The sequence below is a fragment of the Polypterus senegalus genome, chromosome 14 (genome assembly GCF_016835505.1).
Source record: "Polypterus senegalus isolate Bchr_013 chromosome 14, ASM1683550v1, whole genome shotgun sequence".
Lineage (NCBI taxonomy): Eukaryota > Metazoa > Chordata > Cladistia > Polypteriformes > Polypteridae > Polypterus > Polypterus senegalus.
The window spans coordinates 104,290,980-104,311,113 of record NC_053167.1 but is presented as its reverse complement, the minus strand read 5'-3'; the positions used below and the strand labels follow the sequence as shown (position 1 = coordinate 104,311,113).

Here is a 20,134-nt window from a genome sequence, read left to right as displayed (position 1 = left end):
TTACACCTCTCATTCTGAACATAGCTGCCACTCAGAATTGTACTTTATCACCACTCAATTATTTGCTGTGACTGTAGAGTACTTCACTTATATCTACATATTTTTAAAGAATGTTTTAATTATGCTGATGACACCCTTTTTGTGGAGTACAACACAGATTGTGGTGTATCTTGTCTGTGTTTATGTGAATAACATCACTGGATTGGTCAAATGTTGTAACCGGATATACAATTTAAAGAGACTGTTATTTTCGTTTCATTTATTTTCATTCATTTTTTAAAAGCTGTAGTGAATGAGTTATTCAAGGGCACGCTACACGCCAGACACTTCATGTCTCTCCCTCTAGCGCTGTGAAGAGGGGGGCTGAACCCACATTAAGTAGATATGGTCACTCCTCAGAAACCCCCTCTTAAATGGTGATAGAATTGGAAAAAAATACAATTTTTTTAACTCCTCTATGCTCGATCAAGATTTTTTTTATTATAATACAGAGAAATGTCAAAAAGAAGAAAGAAGAATTATCCTGGTCTTAAAGATAGTGAAGAATTTCAAGTTCATATTTTAAAAGTACAATATTGGAGGGCATTGTATTCATTATAGTTAAGAAAGCTCACTAGAGGCGGTTCTATCAGTTAAAGTTGAAATTCAAAGTGTTATATATATATATTTGTTACTTCTCAGTATAGATTTGTCCTACTCTGTTAGACTGGAATATAACACCATTCTCTGACCATTCACACCCCGGACATCCTGTGTTTAATCTCCTGTTGTTTGGTAAACATATTAGGTTTCTCAAGATCAGGATTTTTAGGTTTGATGTTAGTACTTACTGGGATGTGTTTTTTAATCTTTGTATTGCTTATACAGTATGTGAGCAAATCAGAATGATTCTTGCTGGTATATTTATTCTGTATGGTTGAGTTGATGCTTTATTTGTTTTGGGCTTCACCAAATTAGATTGCATGCAAGATTATGGCAATAAACTAAAGGAAGTAAATAAGTAAACCACTTCACAATAGTTTATGATTCATTGTTTTTGGTTTCAGTATTCACTGATCACTGTTATGTACAACACACATGTAAATAACATAGTCATTTTGTTGACAGAGGCTACACCTACTATAAAATGGGAAACCTGGATAACAGAATAGCAAATGCTGACCAGCTTCTCACCCAAGATGTGGAAAAATTTTGTAACAGCGTTGTAGATTTATATTCAAATCTGAGCAAGGTATCTGTAACAGGACATGTTTAATTGTATTAGAATATTATCAGTATTGCTTCTCTCTCTCTCTCTCTCTCTCTCTCTCTGTTTAATTGCCATTTTCCTGGTTATGTTAATTATTTTATTTATAAGCTATGTTACTGTCCTGTAATATAAATGCAAACAAATAAAAATGATGTGACAATGCAACACCAAATGTAGCACAATATGTTCTATTATGGAATTTCACATTTATTTAGTATTACATGTCTTACTTTGTTATGTGTGTGATAGATAATATATATATATATATATATTTCAAATTGTCTTAATTGTGACTAGGGATGTTCTGATCAGGTTGTTATAGGGCTAATACCAATCACCGATTACTGAATCAGCCGATTCACTTTTTCTTCTTATTTTTCATCTTTGAAAAACTTTTTACACAAAAAAACTGCATAACTAGATACAGAGAAGCCTTATCTTCTATATTAAAGTTTTAACTTTAGTATTTTTATATTTAAACTATAGACCACCGTTGTTACCTGTTAATTTTTAATAACATAAATTTGTGCAGGCTTATTGTTGACTGACCATAAAAATACTAAAAAATAAAATTCTCTTAAAAATGTACTTTTTTAACTAATAAAATACCTGTTAAGTAGAGAAAATATTTATCCACAATACATATGTCATTAAAGAAAATAAAATGCTTCCCATTATTGCAATCTTACTTATTGTTTAATTTCCTATATAATGTACCTATTTAAAACAAAGCTTAATTTAAAAAATGTAGTCTCTACCGTTTGTCTAACAGAAAAATATATATCCTCACACAGCTGATATAATTCATTGATATTGACAGTTAAACACTGCTTATATGTTAATATAAATGTGCTTTTATGTTTTAAATGAAGCAGGTTTATAAAATGATCTGAATTCATTAGAATTTGTCTAATTGCACAGGGTGACTCCTCAGATTCCTGTTTCGCTGTTTGTTACTTTATTTTCTTTAATGTAAAGGCTAACATTCCAACCTTCTCTCTGTCTGGTAAAGCCTGCTTTACTGCTCTCTGTTTACAAGATGTTTGCAGCAAAAAAAAGACATGTGCTAGCTCAACTAATGTAATACTTTGTGAATAGCTGCGCTAAAACTAAATTACCATAAAAGCTGGAAAAGTAGATGCTGATAAATGCAATATTTTGTGATCAACCAATGTACCATTTACCTGTCAAGTCTAATGTAGTGAAAATCGTCTCATTTAGATTGGCAGTCAGTCTATCAGAGCATCACTAATTGTGACTTTGTTTTACACTAGTCATTTAAGTTTATAATGTATTTCTAATTAAATGACAAAGAAAGCATACTTATTGAATGTTTATTTTTGTTTCCTTTCAGCCTCTTCTTGATATTTGCTTATATATATTCAAACTTGCTAGTGCAATTGGTGCCCAGGTACATCTTTTTATAAGTACATTTATTATAATTTATCCATTAGGGATACCATAAGGTTTTATAGTACTTTGTATAAATTCAGATTGTTTCAAAGTTGTTACAAGGAATGTGCATTAATGCTTTATATATTTTGTATTTATATTTTTGAGGTGCTTTTTCTTTGAATACTGTTTTTGTTTTTTATTATTGGTGATTTCATTTCAATATTTATCATTTTTGTTCATTTTTTTTGATATTTAGCTTTAAAATTAATTTGTTTGTAGGTTAATTGAATATAGTGTATTAAGCAGTTTTTAATCCCTGCTCTTTTCTGTTTTGAAAGAAAAATGTTATTTTTACTTTGCTTAAGCTAAACGTTTAAGTTTAATTCTGCTTGATAACTTGGTTAGTGAAGAATGGCAGGGAGGTAATCCCCTGCCATTTTTGTTGTTTTAGTTATGAGCCAGAAAGACTGCATGTAGAAGTATTTAAAGGAATATTTAACCTAAATTCAAATCATTTCTGCAATTTGAATTCTACTCACTGCCTGTTTGTCAATATGGACTGATGATGTTACAGACTGCTCGCACTTTTTCCACAGGATAAAGGAATAGTATTCTTTGTGATAGCTGCAGCAGTATTCCGAGCTGAACCTTTTACTCTGCTCATCTGTACATAACAGTATAAACAGAAAATAATAAATGGAGAAAAAGCAAATCATGAAGGTCCCACTTTGGACACCACCCCGCAGTACCAGTTCCCCACTATTTGTCAAATAGGTCAGACCAGGTCTGCCGCTACTAGCTGCTGATTGTTTCCTATAATAATAAGAATAATAATGGAACTGTACCCCATTTCCCCTTTCCTTAAAATAACAAGATGCCACACTTATAAAATGTAGTTAACCGTGATTAGATTGTATTAAACCAAGATATAAAATACAAGATTGATAGGTGTATACAGTTTACAAGCAAGACAAGCAAGAAACAATATATGGAACACAAATGACAGCAGTCTAACAACTATTAATCCTGACAAAAAATAATCAGATGAAGCTTGGTTAAAAATGGAAAGCTTTGCAGATTAAAGCAAAAAAAAAACAAAAAAAACACACATTTTACTATTACAAACTCGTCCATTCCTCCAGAATAACCCTTCCCAACTTGTTTTGCTGCACCAGGTAAACTATCCACCTCTGGGTGGTGCAAAACTGGCTTTCATCCTAGTCTGTTGTATTTCCTCCAGTCAAGAAGTTTCTTTACTTCCACAATTGCTGAGGTCCTCAGAGTTTGAAAACCCCTCTTTTCTTGAGATTTCCTGCTTCTGTTAAGCAATGTCCTACCCTTCCAATTGGCCAGTCCTAAGTACATCTTTCATGTTAAAGGTGTACACCTTACTTCTACTTTGGGGCAAGTCAACACAGACAAATGGACAAATAATAAGAGGAGAAAACAACAATAAAGACAACACTGATGCAGCAACTGCTACATATTTACTTTTCAGTTTAAAAATTAAAAATCAAAACATGATAATGTCAAAATAACTCCTGCTGAAGAAAAACTTTTGTGAAGTTGTTGTCAATTTATTATTTGTAGGTGTGCTAAAAGGGAGAAAGCCCCAAGTTGCCAAAGTAGCTGTGTAAAGCACATAGTAAATTTGTATTTATGTGTACACAGCTCAACAAGACGGCACTGAATGCTAATTCCAAGCAAAGACTCCACTGGAAATGGGAGACATCTATTACACCTCTCATTCTGAACATAGCTGCCACTCAGAATTGTACTTTATCACCACTCATTTATTTGCTGTGACTGTACAATACTTCACTTATATCTACATATTTTTAAAGAATGTTTTAATTATGCTGATGACACCCTTTTGTGGGTACAACACAGATTGTGGTGTATCTTGTCTGTGTTTATGTGAATAACATCACTGGATTGGTCAAATGTTGTAACCGGATATACAATTTAAAGAGACTGTTATTTTCGTTTCATTCATTTTTTAAAAGCTGTAGTGAATGAGTTATTCAAGGGCACGCTACACGCCAGACACTTCATGTCTCTCCCTCTAGCGCTGTGAAGAGGGGCTGAACCCACATTAAGTAGATATGGTCACTCCTCAGAAACCCCCTCTTAAACGGTGATACAATGGGAAACAAATACAATTTTTTTACCTCCTCTATGCTCGATCAAGATTTTTTATTATAATAGAGAGAAATGTCAAAAGAAGAAAGAAGAATTATCCTGGTCTTAAAGATAGTGAAGAATTTCAAGTTCATGTTTTAAAAGTACAATATTGGAGGGCATTGTATTCATTATAGTTAAGAAAGCTCACTAGAGGCGGTTCTATCAGTAAAAGTTGAAATTCAAAGTGTTATAGAAATCAATGATCCTTTTCTCCATGTTCATTGTTTAAATTGTTTTGATGCTCTTCATCATTGTGTAGTAAAGGAATATTTTAGATTTAGGCAAGAAGAAAGTTGAGTGATGTGCACTGCTTTTAACATATTTGTTACTTCTCAGTATAGATTTGTCCTACTCTGTTAGACTGGAATATAACACCATTCTCTGACCATTCACACCCCGGACATCCTGTGTTTAATCTCCTTTTGTTTGGTAAACATATTAGGTTTCTCAAGATCAGGATTTTTAGGTTTGATGTTAGTACTTACTGGGATTTTCTGTTTTTTTTATCTTTGTATTGCTTATACAGTATGTGAGCAAATCAGAATGATTCTTGCTGGTATATTTATTCTGTATGGTTGTGTTGATGCTTTATTTGTTTTGGGCTTCACCAAATTAGATTGCATGCAAGATTATGGCAATAAACTAAAGCAAGTAAATAAGTAAACCACTTCACAATAGTTTATGATTCATTGTTTTGGTTTCAGTATTCACTGATCACTGTTATGTACAACACACATGTAAATAACATAGTCATTTTGTTGACAGAGGCTACACCTACTATAAAATGGGAAACCTGGATAACAGAATAGCAAATGCTGACCAGCTTCTCACCCAAGATGTGGAAAAATTTTGTAACAGCGTTGTAGATTTGTATTCAAATCTGAGCAAGGTATCTGTAACAGGACATGTTTAATTGTATTAGAATATTATCAGTATTGCTTCTCTCTCTCTCTCTCTTTAATTGCCATTTTCCTGGTTATGTTAATTATTTTATTTATAAGCTATATTACTGTCCTGTAATATAAATGCAAACAAATAAAATGATGTGACAATGCAACACCAAATGTAGCACAATATGTTCTATTGTGGAATTTCACATTTATTTAGTATTACATGTCTTACTTTGTTATGTGTGTGATAGATAATATATATATATTTCAAATTGTCTTAATTGTGACTAGGGATGTTCTGATCAGGTTGTTATAGGGCTAATACCAATCACCGATTACTGAATCAGCCGATTCACTTTTTCTTCTTATTTTTCATCTTTGAAAAACTTTTTACACAAAAAAACTGCATAACTAGATACAGAGAAGCCTTATCTTCTATATTAAAGTGTTAACTTTAGTATTTTTATATTTAAACTATAGACCACCGTTGTTACCTGTTAATTTTTTAATAACATAAATTTGTGCAGGCTTATTGTTGACTGACCATAAAAATACTAAAACAAATAAAATTCTCTTAAAATGTACTTTTTAACTAATAAAATACCTGTTAAGTAGAGAAAATATTTATCCACAATACATATGTCATTAAAGAAAATAAAATGCTTCCCATTATTGCAATCTTACTTATTGTTTAATTTCCTATATAATGTACCTATTTAAAACAAAGCTTAATTTAAAAAATGTAGTCTCTACCGTTTGTCTAACAGAAAAATATATATCCTCACACAGCTGATATAATTCATTGATATTGACAGTTAAACACTGCTTATATGTTAATATAAATGTGCTTTTATGTTTTAAATGAAGCAGGTTTATAAAATGATCTGAATTCATTAGAATTTGTCTAATTGCACAGGGTGACTCCTCAGATTCCTGTTTCGCTGTTTGTTACTTTATTTTCTTTAATGTAAAGGCTAACATTCCAACCTTCTCTCTGTCTGGTAAAGCCTGCTTTACTGCTCTCTGTTTACAAGATGTTTGCAGCAAAAAAAAGACATGTGCTAGCTCAACTAATGTAATACTTTGTGTAATAGCTGCGCTTAAAACTAAATTACCATAAAAGCTGGAAAAGTAGATGCTGATAAATGCAATTTTTGTGATCAGCCAATGTACCATTTACCTGTCAAGTCTAATGTAGTGAAAATCGTCTCATTTAGATTGGCAGTCAATCTATCAGAGCATCACTAATTGTGACTTTGTTTTACACTAGTCATTTAAGTTTATAATGTATTTCTAATTAAATGACAAAGAAAGCATACTTATTGAATGTTTATTTTTGTTTCCTTTCAGCCTCTTCTTGATATTTGCTTATATATATTCAAACTTGCTAGTGCAATTGGTGCCCAGGTACATCTTTTTATAAGTACATTTATTATAATTTATCCATTAGGGATACCATAAGGTTTTATAGTACTTTGTATAAATTCAGATTGTTTCAAAGTTGTTACAAGGAATGTGCATTAATGCTTTATATATTTATTTTTTCTTCTTGAAATGAGCAATAACTCTAATGCTATTCAGAATATGTCAAAACAAAATGTTCAAATTCAATATTACAGGTTTTTGTATTTATATTTTTGAGGTGCTTTTTCTTTGAATACTGTTTTTGTTTTTTATTATTGGTGATTTCATTTCAATATTTATCATTTTTGTTCATTTTTTTTGATATTTAGCTTTAAAATTAATTTGTTTGTAGGTTAATTGAATATAGTGTATTAAGCAGTTTTTAATCCCTGCTCTTTTCTGTTTTGAAAGAAAAATGTTATTTTTACTTTGCTTAAGCTAAACGTTTAAGTTTAATTCTGCTTGATAACTTGGTTAAAGGAAGAATGGCAGGGAGGTAATACCCTGCCATTTTTGTTGTTTTAGTTATGAGCCAGAAAGACTGCATGTAGAAGTATTTAAAGGAATATTTAACCTAAATTCAAAATTCCACAATTGTTTTTAAATGATTAGTTCACACAAAATTTCACAGCTGTTTCTTTACCTTGAGATAGATATGGAAAACATTATTTTCAGTAAATATATTTCAGTTTCCTTGTCAAATGATCTCCAGTATCATTAAGCATTAGATGAGTGAGTGAATTGTGGCGCACATGTATTTGAGAAAAAAATTTGTTTTATGATGAAAATGTATTTTTCCTTTCAATTATTTTACTTTATATTAAACCTTAGGTTTTTCTTAGTATTTTGTATGAAAAATCAAGATGATAAATTGCCTTTTTTTCACAGACGATTTTGCTTTTATTTACCAAGGTGTGTGTGTGTACATATATTATTTTAATGAATCTGTATTAATTTGAGACAGAGTGTAAACTTAAATTCCATTCATCTCAAATTCAACCAGCCTGATAATATCAAAGTCTCTAGATATTTACTATTTCCAGTTCCACAAATTTTTAACCATTCATTAGCATCTCAAATGTCAACATCTATATATATAATTCACTAAGGCAAGACAACCATGGAAAGCACGCCGGAAGGTGCGTGGATTCACTAAGCCCGACAAGTGAGACACCTATGGCGCACGCAGGAAGGAGCCACGCCCACCAACTCCAAGACCATTGGATACGACGACAATGCCCGTATCCTGTGAGCCACGCCCACCAACTCGGACGCAACGACACAGAAAAACCGGGCGCATTTATATTCGCTTCATCGTGAGAAGTCACATGCAGCCCACCCACGCTGACTGTTAATAGAGGCATGTTTTCGCTAAGGTGAATCGCCATATGCTTAATGCGGTAAAACTGTTTGAGGGGTATCCCTGGGATCCTTAAACGCTCCTTTACAACTGAGGTTAAAACACAATGAAGTGAGCAGTCTTTAAAAATTTTGGTTACAACACACGACCGCATGCACCATAGCAAACTGTTTTACACGCTACATACAGCAATTCTGATCCGCATAAAACATACGTCTTCTTAGATACTCCTGCACTTTGTACACACCCCCCTCCCACTGTGGTCGGGTGTCTTGGTGGATTATATATAGAAAGGCAGCCAAAACCGCACAGAGCAATGAAAAGTCTACGTGAGTCACAGGTGCATCTGGACTGTACAAAGACGACAACGACTCGAGTGACGAGTTGGGAGGTGGGCACATGAGCAGGCAGTGCATACTGAACGAGAAATCAGCAGACTAGCATGGCGGAGGGAGCGGAGTGGATGTCCTTCTCTCTCCTCCCCGTTCCACCCTGAGCGCCGCACGGACGATTGTGTGTTGGTTCGTTCCGTCATCCATCCTCTTCCGCTTATCCGAGGTCGGGTCGCGGGGGTAGCAGCTTAAGCAGAGAGGCCCAGACTTCCCTCTCCCCGGCCACTTCTTCCAGCTCTTCCGGGAGAATCCCATGCTCCCAGGCCAGCCGGGAGACATAGTCGCCCAGCTGTCCTGGGTCTTCCCCGGGCCTCCTCCCGTTGACGCCCGAACACCTCACCAGGAGGCGCCCAGGAGGCATCCTGATCAGATGCCCGAGCAACCTCATCTGACTCCTCTCGATGCGGGAGGAGCAGCGGCTCTACTCTGAGCCCCTCCCGGATGACTGAGCTTCACCCTATCTTTAAGGGAAAGCCCAGACACCCCGGCGGAGGAAACTCATTTCAGCCGCTTGTATTCAAGGATCTCGCTCTTCGGTCACTACCCATAGCTCATGACCATAGGTGAGGGTAGGAGAGTAGATCGACTGGTAAATTGAGAGCTTTGCCTTACGGCTCAGCTCCTTTTTCACCACGACCGACCGATGCAGAGCCCGCATCACTGCGGATGCCGCACCGATCCGCCTGTCGATCTCACGCTCCATTCTTCCCTCACTCGTGAACAAGACCCCGAGATACTTGAACTCCTCCACTTGGGGCAGGATCTCTCCTCCAACCCCTGAGAGGGCACTCCACCCTTTTCCGCTGAGGACCATGCTCGGATTTGGAGGTGCTGATTCTCATCCCAGCCGCTTCACACTCAGCTGCGAACCGATCCAGAGAGAGCTGAAGATCACGGCCTGATGAAGCAAACAGGACAACATCATCTGCAAAAAGCAGTGACCCAATCCTGAGTCCACCAAACCGGACCCCTTCAACACCCTGGCTGCGCCTAGAAATTCTGAACCCGAGCGGTGTTTTGTTATTGGACTTCTGTGCTCGTCATAGATTGTCCATAACGAACACCATGTTCAAGCATAAGGGTGTTCATATGTGCACTTGGCACCAGGACACCCTAGGCCTCAGGTCGATGATCGACTTTGTGGTTGTGTCGTCGGACTTGCGGCCATATGTCTTGGACACTCGGGTGAAGAGAGGGGCGGAGCTGTCAACTGATCACCACCTGGTGGTGAGTTGGCTTCGATGGTGGGGGAAGATGCCGGTCAGACCTGGTAGGCCCAAACGTGTTGTGAGGGTCTGCTGGGAACGGCTGGCAGAGGCCCCTGTCAGAAGTAGCTTCAACTCCCACCTCCGGCAGAACTTCAACCACGCCCCGAGGGAGGTGGGGACATTGAGTCCGAATGGGCCATGTTCCGTGCCTCTATGGTTGAGGCGGCTGACCGGAGCTGTGGCCGCAAGGTGGTCGGTGCCTGTCGTGGCAGCAATCCCGAACCCGCTGGTGGACACCGGCGTGAGGGATGCCGTCAAGCTGAAGAAGGAGTCCTATAGGACTTTTTTGTCCTGTGGGTCTCTGGAGGCAGCTGATAGGTACCAGCAGGCCAAGCGGGACGGGGCTTCGGTTGTTGCTGAGGCAAAAACTCGGGCATGGGAGGAGTTTGGAGAGGCCATGGAGAACGACTTTCGGACGGCCGGCCAGGAGATTCAGGTCCACCGGCCCAGCGCCTCAGGAGGGGAAGCAGTGCAGTGTCAACACCGTATATGGTGGGATGGTGCGCTGCTGACCTCGACTCGGGGCTAGGGTCGATGGGAGGAGTACTCAAGACCTCCTCAATCCCACTAACATGCCTTCCAATGAGGAAGCAGAGCCTGGGGACTCTGAGGTGGGCTCTCCCATCTCTGGGACTGAAGTCACTGAGGTGGTTAAAAAACTCCTTGGTGGCAGGGCCCCCGGGGTGGATGAGATACGCCCGGAGTTCCTTAAGGCTCTGGATGTTGTAGGACTGTCTTGGTTGACACGCTCTGCAACATCGCATGGACATCGGGACAGTGCCTCTGGATTGGCAGACCGGGTGGTGGTCCCCTCTTTAAAGGGGGACTGGAGGGTGTGTTCCAACTATAGAGGATCACACTCTCAGCCTCCCTGGAAAAGTCCTATTAGGGGTTCTGAGAGGAGGGTCCGTCCGGATAGTCGAACCTCGGATTCAGGAGGAACAGTGTGGTTTTCGGCCCTGGTCGCGAACAGTGGACCAGCTCTTCACCCTTAGCAGAGTCCTGGAGGGTGCATGGGAGTTTGCCCGACCGGTCTACATGTGTTTTGTGGACTTGGAAAAGGCATTCGACCGTGTCCTCTGGGAATCCTGTGGGGGTGCTCCGGGAGTATGGGGTACCGGACCCCCTGATAAGAGCTGTTCGGTCTCTGTACAACCGGTGTCAGAGCTTGGTCCGCATTGCCGGCAGTAAGTCAAGCCCGTTTCCAGTGAGAGTTGGACTCCGCCAGGGCTGCCCTTTGTCACCGATTCTGGTTCGTTCCGTGCATTGGTTAAAACCCTATGAAGGAAGCAGTCTTTAAAAACCAATAAGCCCTGTGCCTCTGTTTCATTACCGTCTCACCTGCTTCTCCAATGCAGGCCCCAGCAAGCGATCCGGGCGGCGCTATTCCCATGACCCGGGCAGCCAACCGGGTAACCAAAGTCTTTGGGTTCAGGGGGGAGTATGGTTACAAAGCTGAAACTTAAAGGAATTGACGAAAGGGCACCACCAGGTGTGGAGGCTTTCGCTTCATTTGACTCAACACAGGAAACCTCACCCGGACACGGGCAGGATTGACAGATTGATAGCTCTTTCTCGATTCTGTGGGAGGTGGTGCATGGCAGTTCTTAGTTGGTGGAGTGATTTGGCTTGTTATTTCCGAAAACGAACGAGACTCCCGCCTGCTAAATAGTTACACGACCCAACAGCGTCGGTGTCCAAATTTTAGAGGGACAAGTGGCTTTCAGCCACGTGAGATTGAGCATTAACAGGTGATGTGATGCACTTGTATGTCCGGTACTGTACGCGCGCTACACTGAATGGATCAACGTGTGTCTACCCGGCGCGGGGAGGCGTGGGTAATCCGTTGAACCCCATTCGTGATGGAGACCGTGGCTTCCAATTGTTCCCCACGAACGAGAAATTCCCAGTACGTGTGGGCATATGCTCACTTTGATTATGTCCCTGCCCTTTGTAAAGCCCCCCTCATGGTCGAGTGACTTGGTGGATTATATATATAAAAAAAAGCAGCCGGAACCGCAAAGAACAATGAAAAATCAACGTGGAAACCGACTGAGGTGGTGTTTGGAAAATTAACAGTCAACGTGACTCACAGGTGCGTGTGGACTGTACACAGACGAAAGCGACTCAGGTAGGGTAGGGCGGGCACATAAGTGGGCAGTGCGTACTGAACGAGCGCCGTTCAACCCTGTCCTTCGCTTTGGAAGGAGAAAGTGCGACATTGCTCCTCCGGTTTTCAGTCACGGACAATTGTATGTTGGTTCGTAGCGTGCATTGTTGCAATGTTACTTTTCTTGGTGGTTATTAAATTACGGATTTTTCAAATGTTTATTTTTTCCTCTGTGCTTAAAAATCATTTAAAAAGCGGCCTGATTATGTGGCGTATGCTACGCCGCGGGTTGGCTAGTCTCTAATATATGGCTCATTGCTGTTATTAATCAAATGGTACATGATGAGTTTCAAAGGGGTTAGTTCATGTAGTGCTTCCTGAAATTCTTTCCCTTGCAAAAAAAAAAACTGATATGAGAATGATTTTACTCTACTACTGCTACTGTCAAGAGTATTCTTCACATACAGTTTCACTATGTTAATGCCATTGATGCCTGTGAATTTATTTTTATATTTTATTTTTAAGGGGCCTGCCAGTATGATGGCATATCTGATCATTTCAGGATTAATCCTGACAAGATTAAGAAGACCCATTGGAAAAATGACAGTAACTGAACAAAGATATGAAGGGGAATACAGATATGTAAACTCACGTCTCATAACCAATAGGTGAGTAAGTTTGAGTTAAAAAATTTAGAATTACCTATGTATGTCAAAACCATGTTAGAAGTGTGTTGAATCAGATGCTCTTCAATTTAAAAATATCTGATGTTTATTTTCAAAAACATATTTCTGCTCATTTCTTATCTGTCCTTGTACCAACAAATAAAATGTGCCACTCAGAAAGAGGTTCTACCCCAGATGTATCAAAGGTATGCTCTGTTAAGATAATATATAATCAGTCTAGTTTTACATAATAAGAAAGGCGGGGCTTTTCTTTTTTAATGTATTTTGATTAATTTTTAATTGTAATGAAAAAATTATGACTCTGAAACTTATGCAGGTACTAGTTGACCAACGTGCATTTTAATATGTATGAGATTTGTCATTTCTGATAAGCTCTATAATTGTTTTTGAAAAAGTTCTGGAAGAACTGCTGGTAATCTTGGATTAATTTATCAATTTTGAATTGAATTAGTAGTGCTTGATTTTCTGAGTTCCAAAATATATGGAGAATTGCCAGAAATAACAAAAGTGTTAATAATTGCAAGATGTTATAATGCTCTGCTGTTGTGGATGTAGTAGGAATGCAAAGGAACTTGTTGGGAAGTGACATAAATCCATTATAACAGGAGTGCTCTTTCTTAATAAATAAGCTTTTCCCCAGAATGCATAAGCACATAGTTTTCTTCACTTGTGCTAGAATCATAAATAAACTATTAAGAACAGATGAGATACTCTCTTCTAGAATAGTTTTGTTGAAGGCGGCCTTTCTCTTGATTTGTGAGTTTGCACATTGTCTCTTTTTTGTTTTCCACTACAAGTGTTGTACAAATTTTGTGGTAAGCTTTGACTGTTTTCCCTGTAGACAAGAGGTTCATTTTCCTGAATCTGAAATTTAAAGCAGTGATGAGAACAATGTTGGGTACAGACTAAGATCAATAAAGTAAGAGATCAGTAAAGCCCTGGGGGTATAATAGTGTTTCCTGAATTTTCTATATATAGTAGGGTTAAGAAAGCCCCAAAAAAATCAGGAATTGGTCTTGCCAGTAGACTTGCAAAGCTCTCTGCAGATGGCTGATGCAGACAGTGAGTGTGATCATCTACAATGGTGGAAAAACAATAAAACCAATTTGCCTTAAATGTGTAATCTTACAAATATATACTTATATATTCCTGCAACTAATGTCCCACCCAAGGTTATTATAGTTTTGCCTTTTTATATTAGTTTTTATTTCTATATTTTTTCTGACCTTACTTGGAAATTCATTTTAGTTTTAGTTTTCCTTCATCATGTACTTTTAGTTTTAGTTTAGATTTTATTTCACAAAGACATTTCTATTTTACTTTTATATATATTAGTTTCAGTTTTAGTTTTAGTAATTATGGCATGGAACACCTACGGAGTTAGTTTTATGTCACAATCAGAGAGAACTGTACACTTTACAGATTTGTATATGAGTTTAATGTTAGTGGAAGCTTACTACACTGCCTGGTTAACTATCTGGTTTTGTTTTTGTCTGATAAAAACAAGCATAATCAAAACTAGACACTGAATATGAACAATTTTACACAATTGTATACTTTTTAAAATATTTTCTCATGAAAATCACAGAGGCTTAGGAAGAACAGAGCTCTTAGACTTGAATCCGTGTGTAGACCCCACCTAGCTATATTGAGGGAAACAAAGAACAACAAGCATGTAGTGTCAAGGTTAGGGGTAGTGAGTCTTGAATAGCCCACCATAAGAACAGTAAACCCATAATGAGCAGGTGATAGATAGATAGATAGATAGATAAAAGTATGGACAGGCATAAAACAACAGAGACAGTGTCTGAGATTAAAAACAACATATACATTATCTAAACCTGTTTATCCAGAGTAGGATTACAGGAAACCTGGAGCCTACCACAGCAGGTTCGGATGTAAGGCAGAAAAAATCCTTAGTATGCAATATGTATTATAAGGCTGATGATAAGAACAAAAAGAATATGATGTTTCAATTATCTATTTTGAGAGAGAGAAAAAAACATTGAAAAAAGGAGACAAATATTTTAAAATATAATTCTGCTAATGGATTACTTTCACAATATCAGGTATTTTGAGTTGTGAATATAAACTAAAAAAGATAAATTAATAAATATGGAATAAATACAAAAACTTATTAGGTTTAGTTTTTCATCACTTGTCAGACTCTCTATTCTTTGTATCGCTTCATTGTTAAACAATGTTTTTAAAGCAAAAGTGATTGGTCAGCAACAATATGCTGATCTTGTATGACGACCTAGTCAGTCTCTTGATTAGTGCCATTTTATTTTCAAAAACCGGGATTGCTCTCCCCTAGACTTTTTCTATACTCAGATATGGGGATGGGTATTTGAGGAGTAAGCCGCAAGACAATGATTATATTTTTATATTATGTACATTAAGGAATCACCAACAACAAATCAAATTAATAATATATTGAACAATTATTGCAAAAGTAAAGTTGAATAAATCGTCTCTGCAGCTACATAAATAAAAAAAAATCGAGTATGTGTTCAGGTAAAGTACCACTTCCGGGTGATGGATTTGGCCCAAATGTTAATACAGGTCTACAGTTGTGGTGTAACAACCACAGGCCGAATTTCATCCATCTATCTAGTTGGGTTTTTGAGTTATCGTGTTTATACACACACACACACACACAGACATGTGCATGCACGCACGCGCATGCACATACTCACACAATTCCAAAAAACAATATTGTTGGACTCTGGGAGGTCTATAACGTCAAGATTCATCAAAATATCAAGGTCAAATTTTTTCATTTTGTTGACCAGCACATTCTGATTTCAGCCATTTGAATTACATCTTAATATACAGCAAGCATAAAGAAAGGCAGCACGCAAATCGCTTTCTATTTCTCACGCTTCACGCACCCGCATTCCGCTTGCTCTGTCACTGCAAATGCTGTGTGAACAGACACCCTCCATCACCACCCTCCATTACTGGATGAATATATGCGGGAGGCTCGTGGTAGATGACTTTCTGTTTTAGAGTTAAAACTTACAAGGGTTAAAGTCTAACGGCAAGAATATTAATCTTTTTAGTGAGGCCAGTGAGACATGTGTTTAATGACTTTGTGTCATAATTTCTGTATGGAATTTCAGCACAGACAAAACGATCTACATCATTTTTTTTGCAAAGTAACCAATAAATGCATGTGAGGTAAACTCCGTTTTTGAAATTCTCTTGACTTAAACTTCAAAGCCTTACAATATTTACATACTTCTGATATATCACCTATGTCCATATATTCGATCTCTATTTGCCTTTCTTCTTCTCTTTCTCTTTCTTTGCGCTAATGCAATGTTTACTTTCTTTGTTTTGACACTGTCATTTTTTTCTGCTTTCATATTCTGTATCTTGCTCTGCATGTGTTTCTACGAGTCTTTTGAATTCCATTTTTCATTATCTCTAACCTGCTTTGCATGTGTTTGGCCCCTTGTTTTTTAAGCTCTTTATGACGTTTTACTTTGTTTTCTACTCTTGTCTTTTATTTCTGTCCTCACTTTATCCTGCTTTTGTTTCAATAACACCTGGTCCGTGGTGATTACTTTCCCTTTTTTGAGTAATAATTTCCATTTGTTTACGCTCCTGAGATCTGTACTTTATTTTTTTTTTATACTTTATAATTTTCCTACTTTCATATTTAACTTTCTCCACATGTGTATCTCGGCGTTTTTTGAGCCTTTCGAATTCCACTGCTTTCATAATCTTTAACCTGCTCTGCATGTGTATAGCACCAACGTCCGGATTGGACATGCTTTTTTTTTTCTCAGTTCCACTTGTTCCAGGCTGATAATTACTTATCATTACTTTCATAATCTCTAACCTGCTCTGCATGTGTATAGCACCAATGTCTGGATTGGATGTGCTGTTTTTCAATTCCGCTTGTTCCGGGCTAATAATTACTTTCCTTATTTTCTGAGTTTGCACCTAATTTTATTCATTTTGTTTTTTGTCTCTCCAGCGCTATTGAGTCTGTTTTCTCCACGCTTCTTTCTGCCTGTGTACAGCAGCTCTCCTTTTTGCCAAATTTGCATCTCTGTCGCTCGCATTGTGAGGTATACAGGGGGGGAGGGGCGGGCGAGGGTTAGTTTGGTTGAACGCATGCTAAGGAGAAGCATTCTGATCATCGGCAGGCTTTTTGCTGCTGGTGAGCTGCGTGTTTTGCTTGTCTCTTGTTGTTTTAAGAGCTGGGATCACATGAAGTGTGACCGCCAACAGCAATCTAACAACTGCTAGGTTAGATGTCCGTGGACTTGTTTTAAATGATGTCTCACTGCTTTGTCTCGTGTTTCATTGTAAACACAATACTTGTCCTTTATTTCCGGCCCTGGGCATGGTTAAATCTCTTTCTCAGGCTCTATAATGCTGCTTGCGTTGTCACTGAACGCATGTCCATCAGTTTTCCATGCTGTACTCTGCCCTCCCTCAATCGGACCTAAAAGTCACTTAAAACAAAAAAGGCTTCAACCTGGATGGGATGCTACAATACTTTCGAGTTTTACTGCTTTCATATTCTTTACCTTTCTCTGCATGTGTATTGCGCCATTGTTTGTTTGAGCCTTCTTCCACTGCTTTCATAATCTCTTATCTGCCTTTTTTCACGGGTTGCTGCCCTTTCTTCTTCTTTCATTGACGGAACGATTGTCCTTATACGGTGCTGAGAGCACAGGATCTGTGTGTGCTACGTCCCTTTACACGACTGAATGTTATTTGATATTGTTTATGCTCTAAGTGTCTTCCCAGAAGATCACGTATTGTCATAATGCTTTTCCTTTCCAGGATTTTTTTTTTTTATAATAGAGAGATTATTATTCACCAGTACCATAAACCATGAAAGCTATTTTTATTGTATTTCCTTTTGTCCTTTCATGTAAAATTCAAGTATAGGACTGTTGATGTTTTGATATACTGTGGAGTTCCTAACACAAAGAACAAAATAAAGATTGGATGCTTAAAGTATTTTTACAGGAAGATGCTTTTTATGGATGTTTTCCTTTATGCATTACCAGATTACCTTGCCATGTTGATAGGCTGCTTTAGGTAATGGATTAAAGTCCTCTGCTTTACTATGTTAGATTTTTTTGGCTAGAATTCCAAGTAGGGTGTTAAGCAGGTGGTTTATATTTTATACTAATAGAACAAGGTTATTTTAAGTACTCTGTATTTAACACAATTCTGTATTGAAGTTAGCAAAATTTGTTTTTGGAAATTTAGTAAAGTTTTCTCGAGACTGCAACACGGGAGCACTGACTAATATGCCACCATGTTGCCATGGTCTTTTACTCTGCTTTATATTGTTGTTTACATTTGTTTTTTTGATGGAGAAATGAAGCCAAGTTATTGAATATTTTGAATTAAATTCAACCCTCTACAAAAAATATATTTAATTTTTTTTTTTAGTGAGGAGATTGCTTTTTATAATGGAAATGCAAGAGAAAAACAAACAATTTATTCTACTTTTAAGAAACTGGTAAGAATTTTTGTTAAATAAGCTATTTTAACAGTATAATGTTTCCATTTATTTTAACAAAAACAAGTTTTTTTTTCTCCTATTTGTAGGTTGACCACTTGCACAATTTTATCTTCTTTCGGTTCTCTATGGGTTTTGTGGATAGTATAATTGCCAAATGTAAGTATATGGTATTTTAAGGTATTTTTTATTAATTCATATTTATATTGTTTACCAGGTTTACAAGGAATTCTGCCACTGCTTTGTTTGCTGTCTGTTTTGCATTATTTTTGCCTAATTGTTACTATAGCATAAAGGTTGTTATTCATTCAAGCCGTTTTATGTATTAGTACTGCAAAGTGTTTTAATTATTTGCCTGAAGCAGAAATTAAAAAAGTATTATCAATTGTTTAACTTATATATTTCTTTAATCTGCCAAAATGTTTGATAGAACTGCTTAAAACAAACTTGAAGTTTGTTATATATTTTTAAGACCTTGCCACAGTTGTTGGTTACCTGGTGGTTAGCCGTCCATTCCTAAATTTATCACATCCAAGACATTTGACGAGTACACACTCAGAACTACTTGAGGTAGGAACCACTTCTTCATGAAAACCTTTTTTTCTTTTAATATAGTAACATACTTATAATTGTTGACATATATATGTCAATTCAAATTTAAGCCTCTGTTGCTTGCATACAGTAGGCTTTATTATATTATACAAATTAGAATAACCTTTTTTCCCTTTTTTTTTTTTTGGTTCTTTTTCCCAGGATTACTATCAGAGTGGCCGTATGCTACTTCGTATGTCCCAGGCTCTTGGAAGAATTGTACTGGCTGGAAGGGAAATGACAAGGCTCTCTGGGTAAGGTATAGTAATTGAAAAGTATTTCTGACACAGCTGTATTTTTTGTTTTCACCTTTGACCTTACCTATTATCTATACATATAAAGGAGAGTTGGGATCCGAGAGACTATGTTTTCGTGTTTGTGGAGAGATGGAGAGTTAAGGCAGGTGGGGGAGTCACGTGATCATCTCCTCTACCATTCATGTCATTTCATTCATTTCATTTCACTCCACAGCTGACGTGATCTTGCCATTCTTTTTCTTTAGTGTTTAGTCCTCTCTCCTTTACTGATTTATATAAAGGAGAGTTGGGATCCGAGAGACTGTGTTTTTGTGTTTGTGGAGGGATGGAGAGTTAAGGCGGGTGGGGGAGTCACGTGATCATCTCCCCTCCCATTCACCTCATTTCATTCACTTCATTTCGCTCCGAGCTGAGCTCCGCAGCTAAAGCTGTCTTGCCTTTCTTTTTCCTTAGTATTTAGTCCTCTATCCTTTACTGATTTACTGTTTACTAGACGCAGTACTTACTGAATAGTATTTTTTCCTTTAGTGATTCTACTTAGTGTTTTTTAGTGTTTAGTAGACGCTGTGTGCCGGTGTTCCTGGCGGTGTTGCCGTTTTTCCTGTTTCTGTTTTTTATGTAGCATGTTCACGAATTAGTCATAGACAAAATTTATATATTTTGGCTCCAGGAGGACAAACCAAAAATGTTGTATATAAAGAAGCTCTATAAATCGCATGTAGTTACATAATTATTCCAACTACAGCGACTGCAGCGAAGCGCATGAGGTCTGCTAGTATTTGATAATTTTTTCATCAGATATCTTAATGTGTTACTTGTCATTTGCATAAAATATTTAATTGCAATTATTT

General features: G+C 37.4%; 1 protein-coding gene across 1 annotated transcript in view; it reads left to right on the top strand.

Annotated features, from left to right (window-relative positions):
* Nucleotides 1-20,134, top strand: part of LOC120514374 (ATP-binding cassette sub-family D member 3) — a 78,840-nt gene that overhangs the window by 34,049 nt on the left and 24,657 nt on the right. Inside the window, exons 7-13 of the mRNA XM_039734709.1 lie at nucleotides 1,108-1,231; nucleotides 2,604-2,660; nucleotides 12,778-12,920; nucleotides 18,366-18,435; nucleotides 18,525-18,594; nucleotides 18,908-19,005; nucleotides 19,189-19,280. Of these exons, the coding sequence (XP_039590643.1) occupies nucleotides 1,108-1,231; nucleotides 2,604-2,660; nucleotides 12,778-12,920; nucleotides 18,366-18,435; nucleotides 18,525-18,594; nucleotides 18,908-19,005; nucleotides 19,189-19,280 (654 nt within the window). The remainder of the gene's footprint in view (nucleotides 1-1,107; nucleotides 1,232-2,603; nucleotides 2,661-12,777; nucleotides 12,921-18,365; nucleotides 18,436-18,524; nucleotides 18,595-18,907; nucleotides 19,006-19,188; nucleotides 19,281-20,134) is intronic.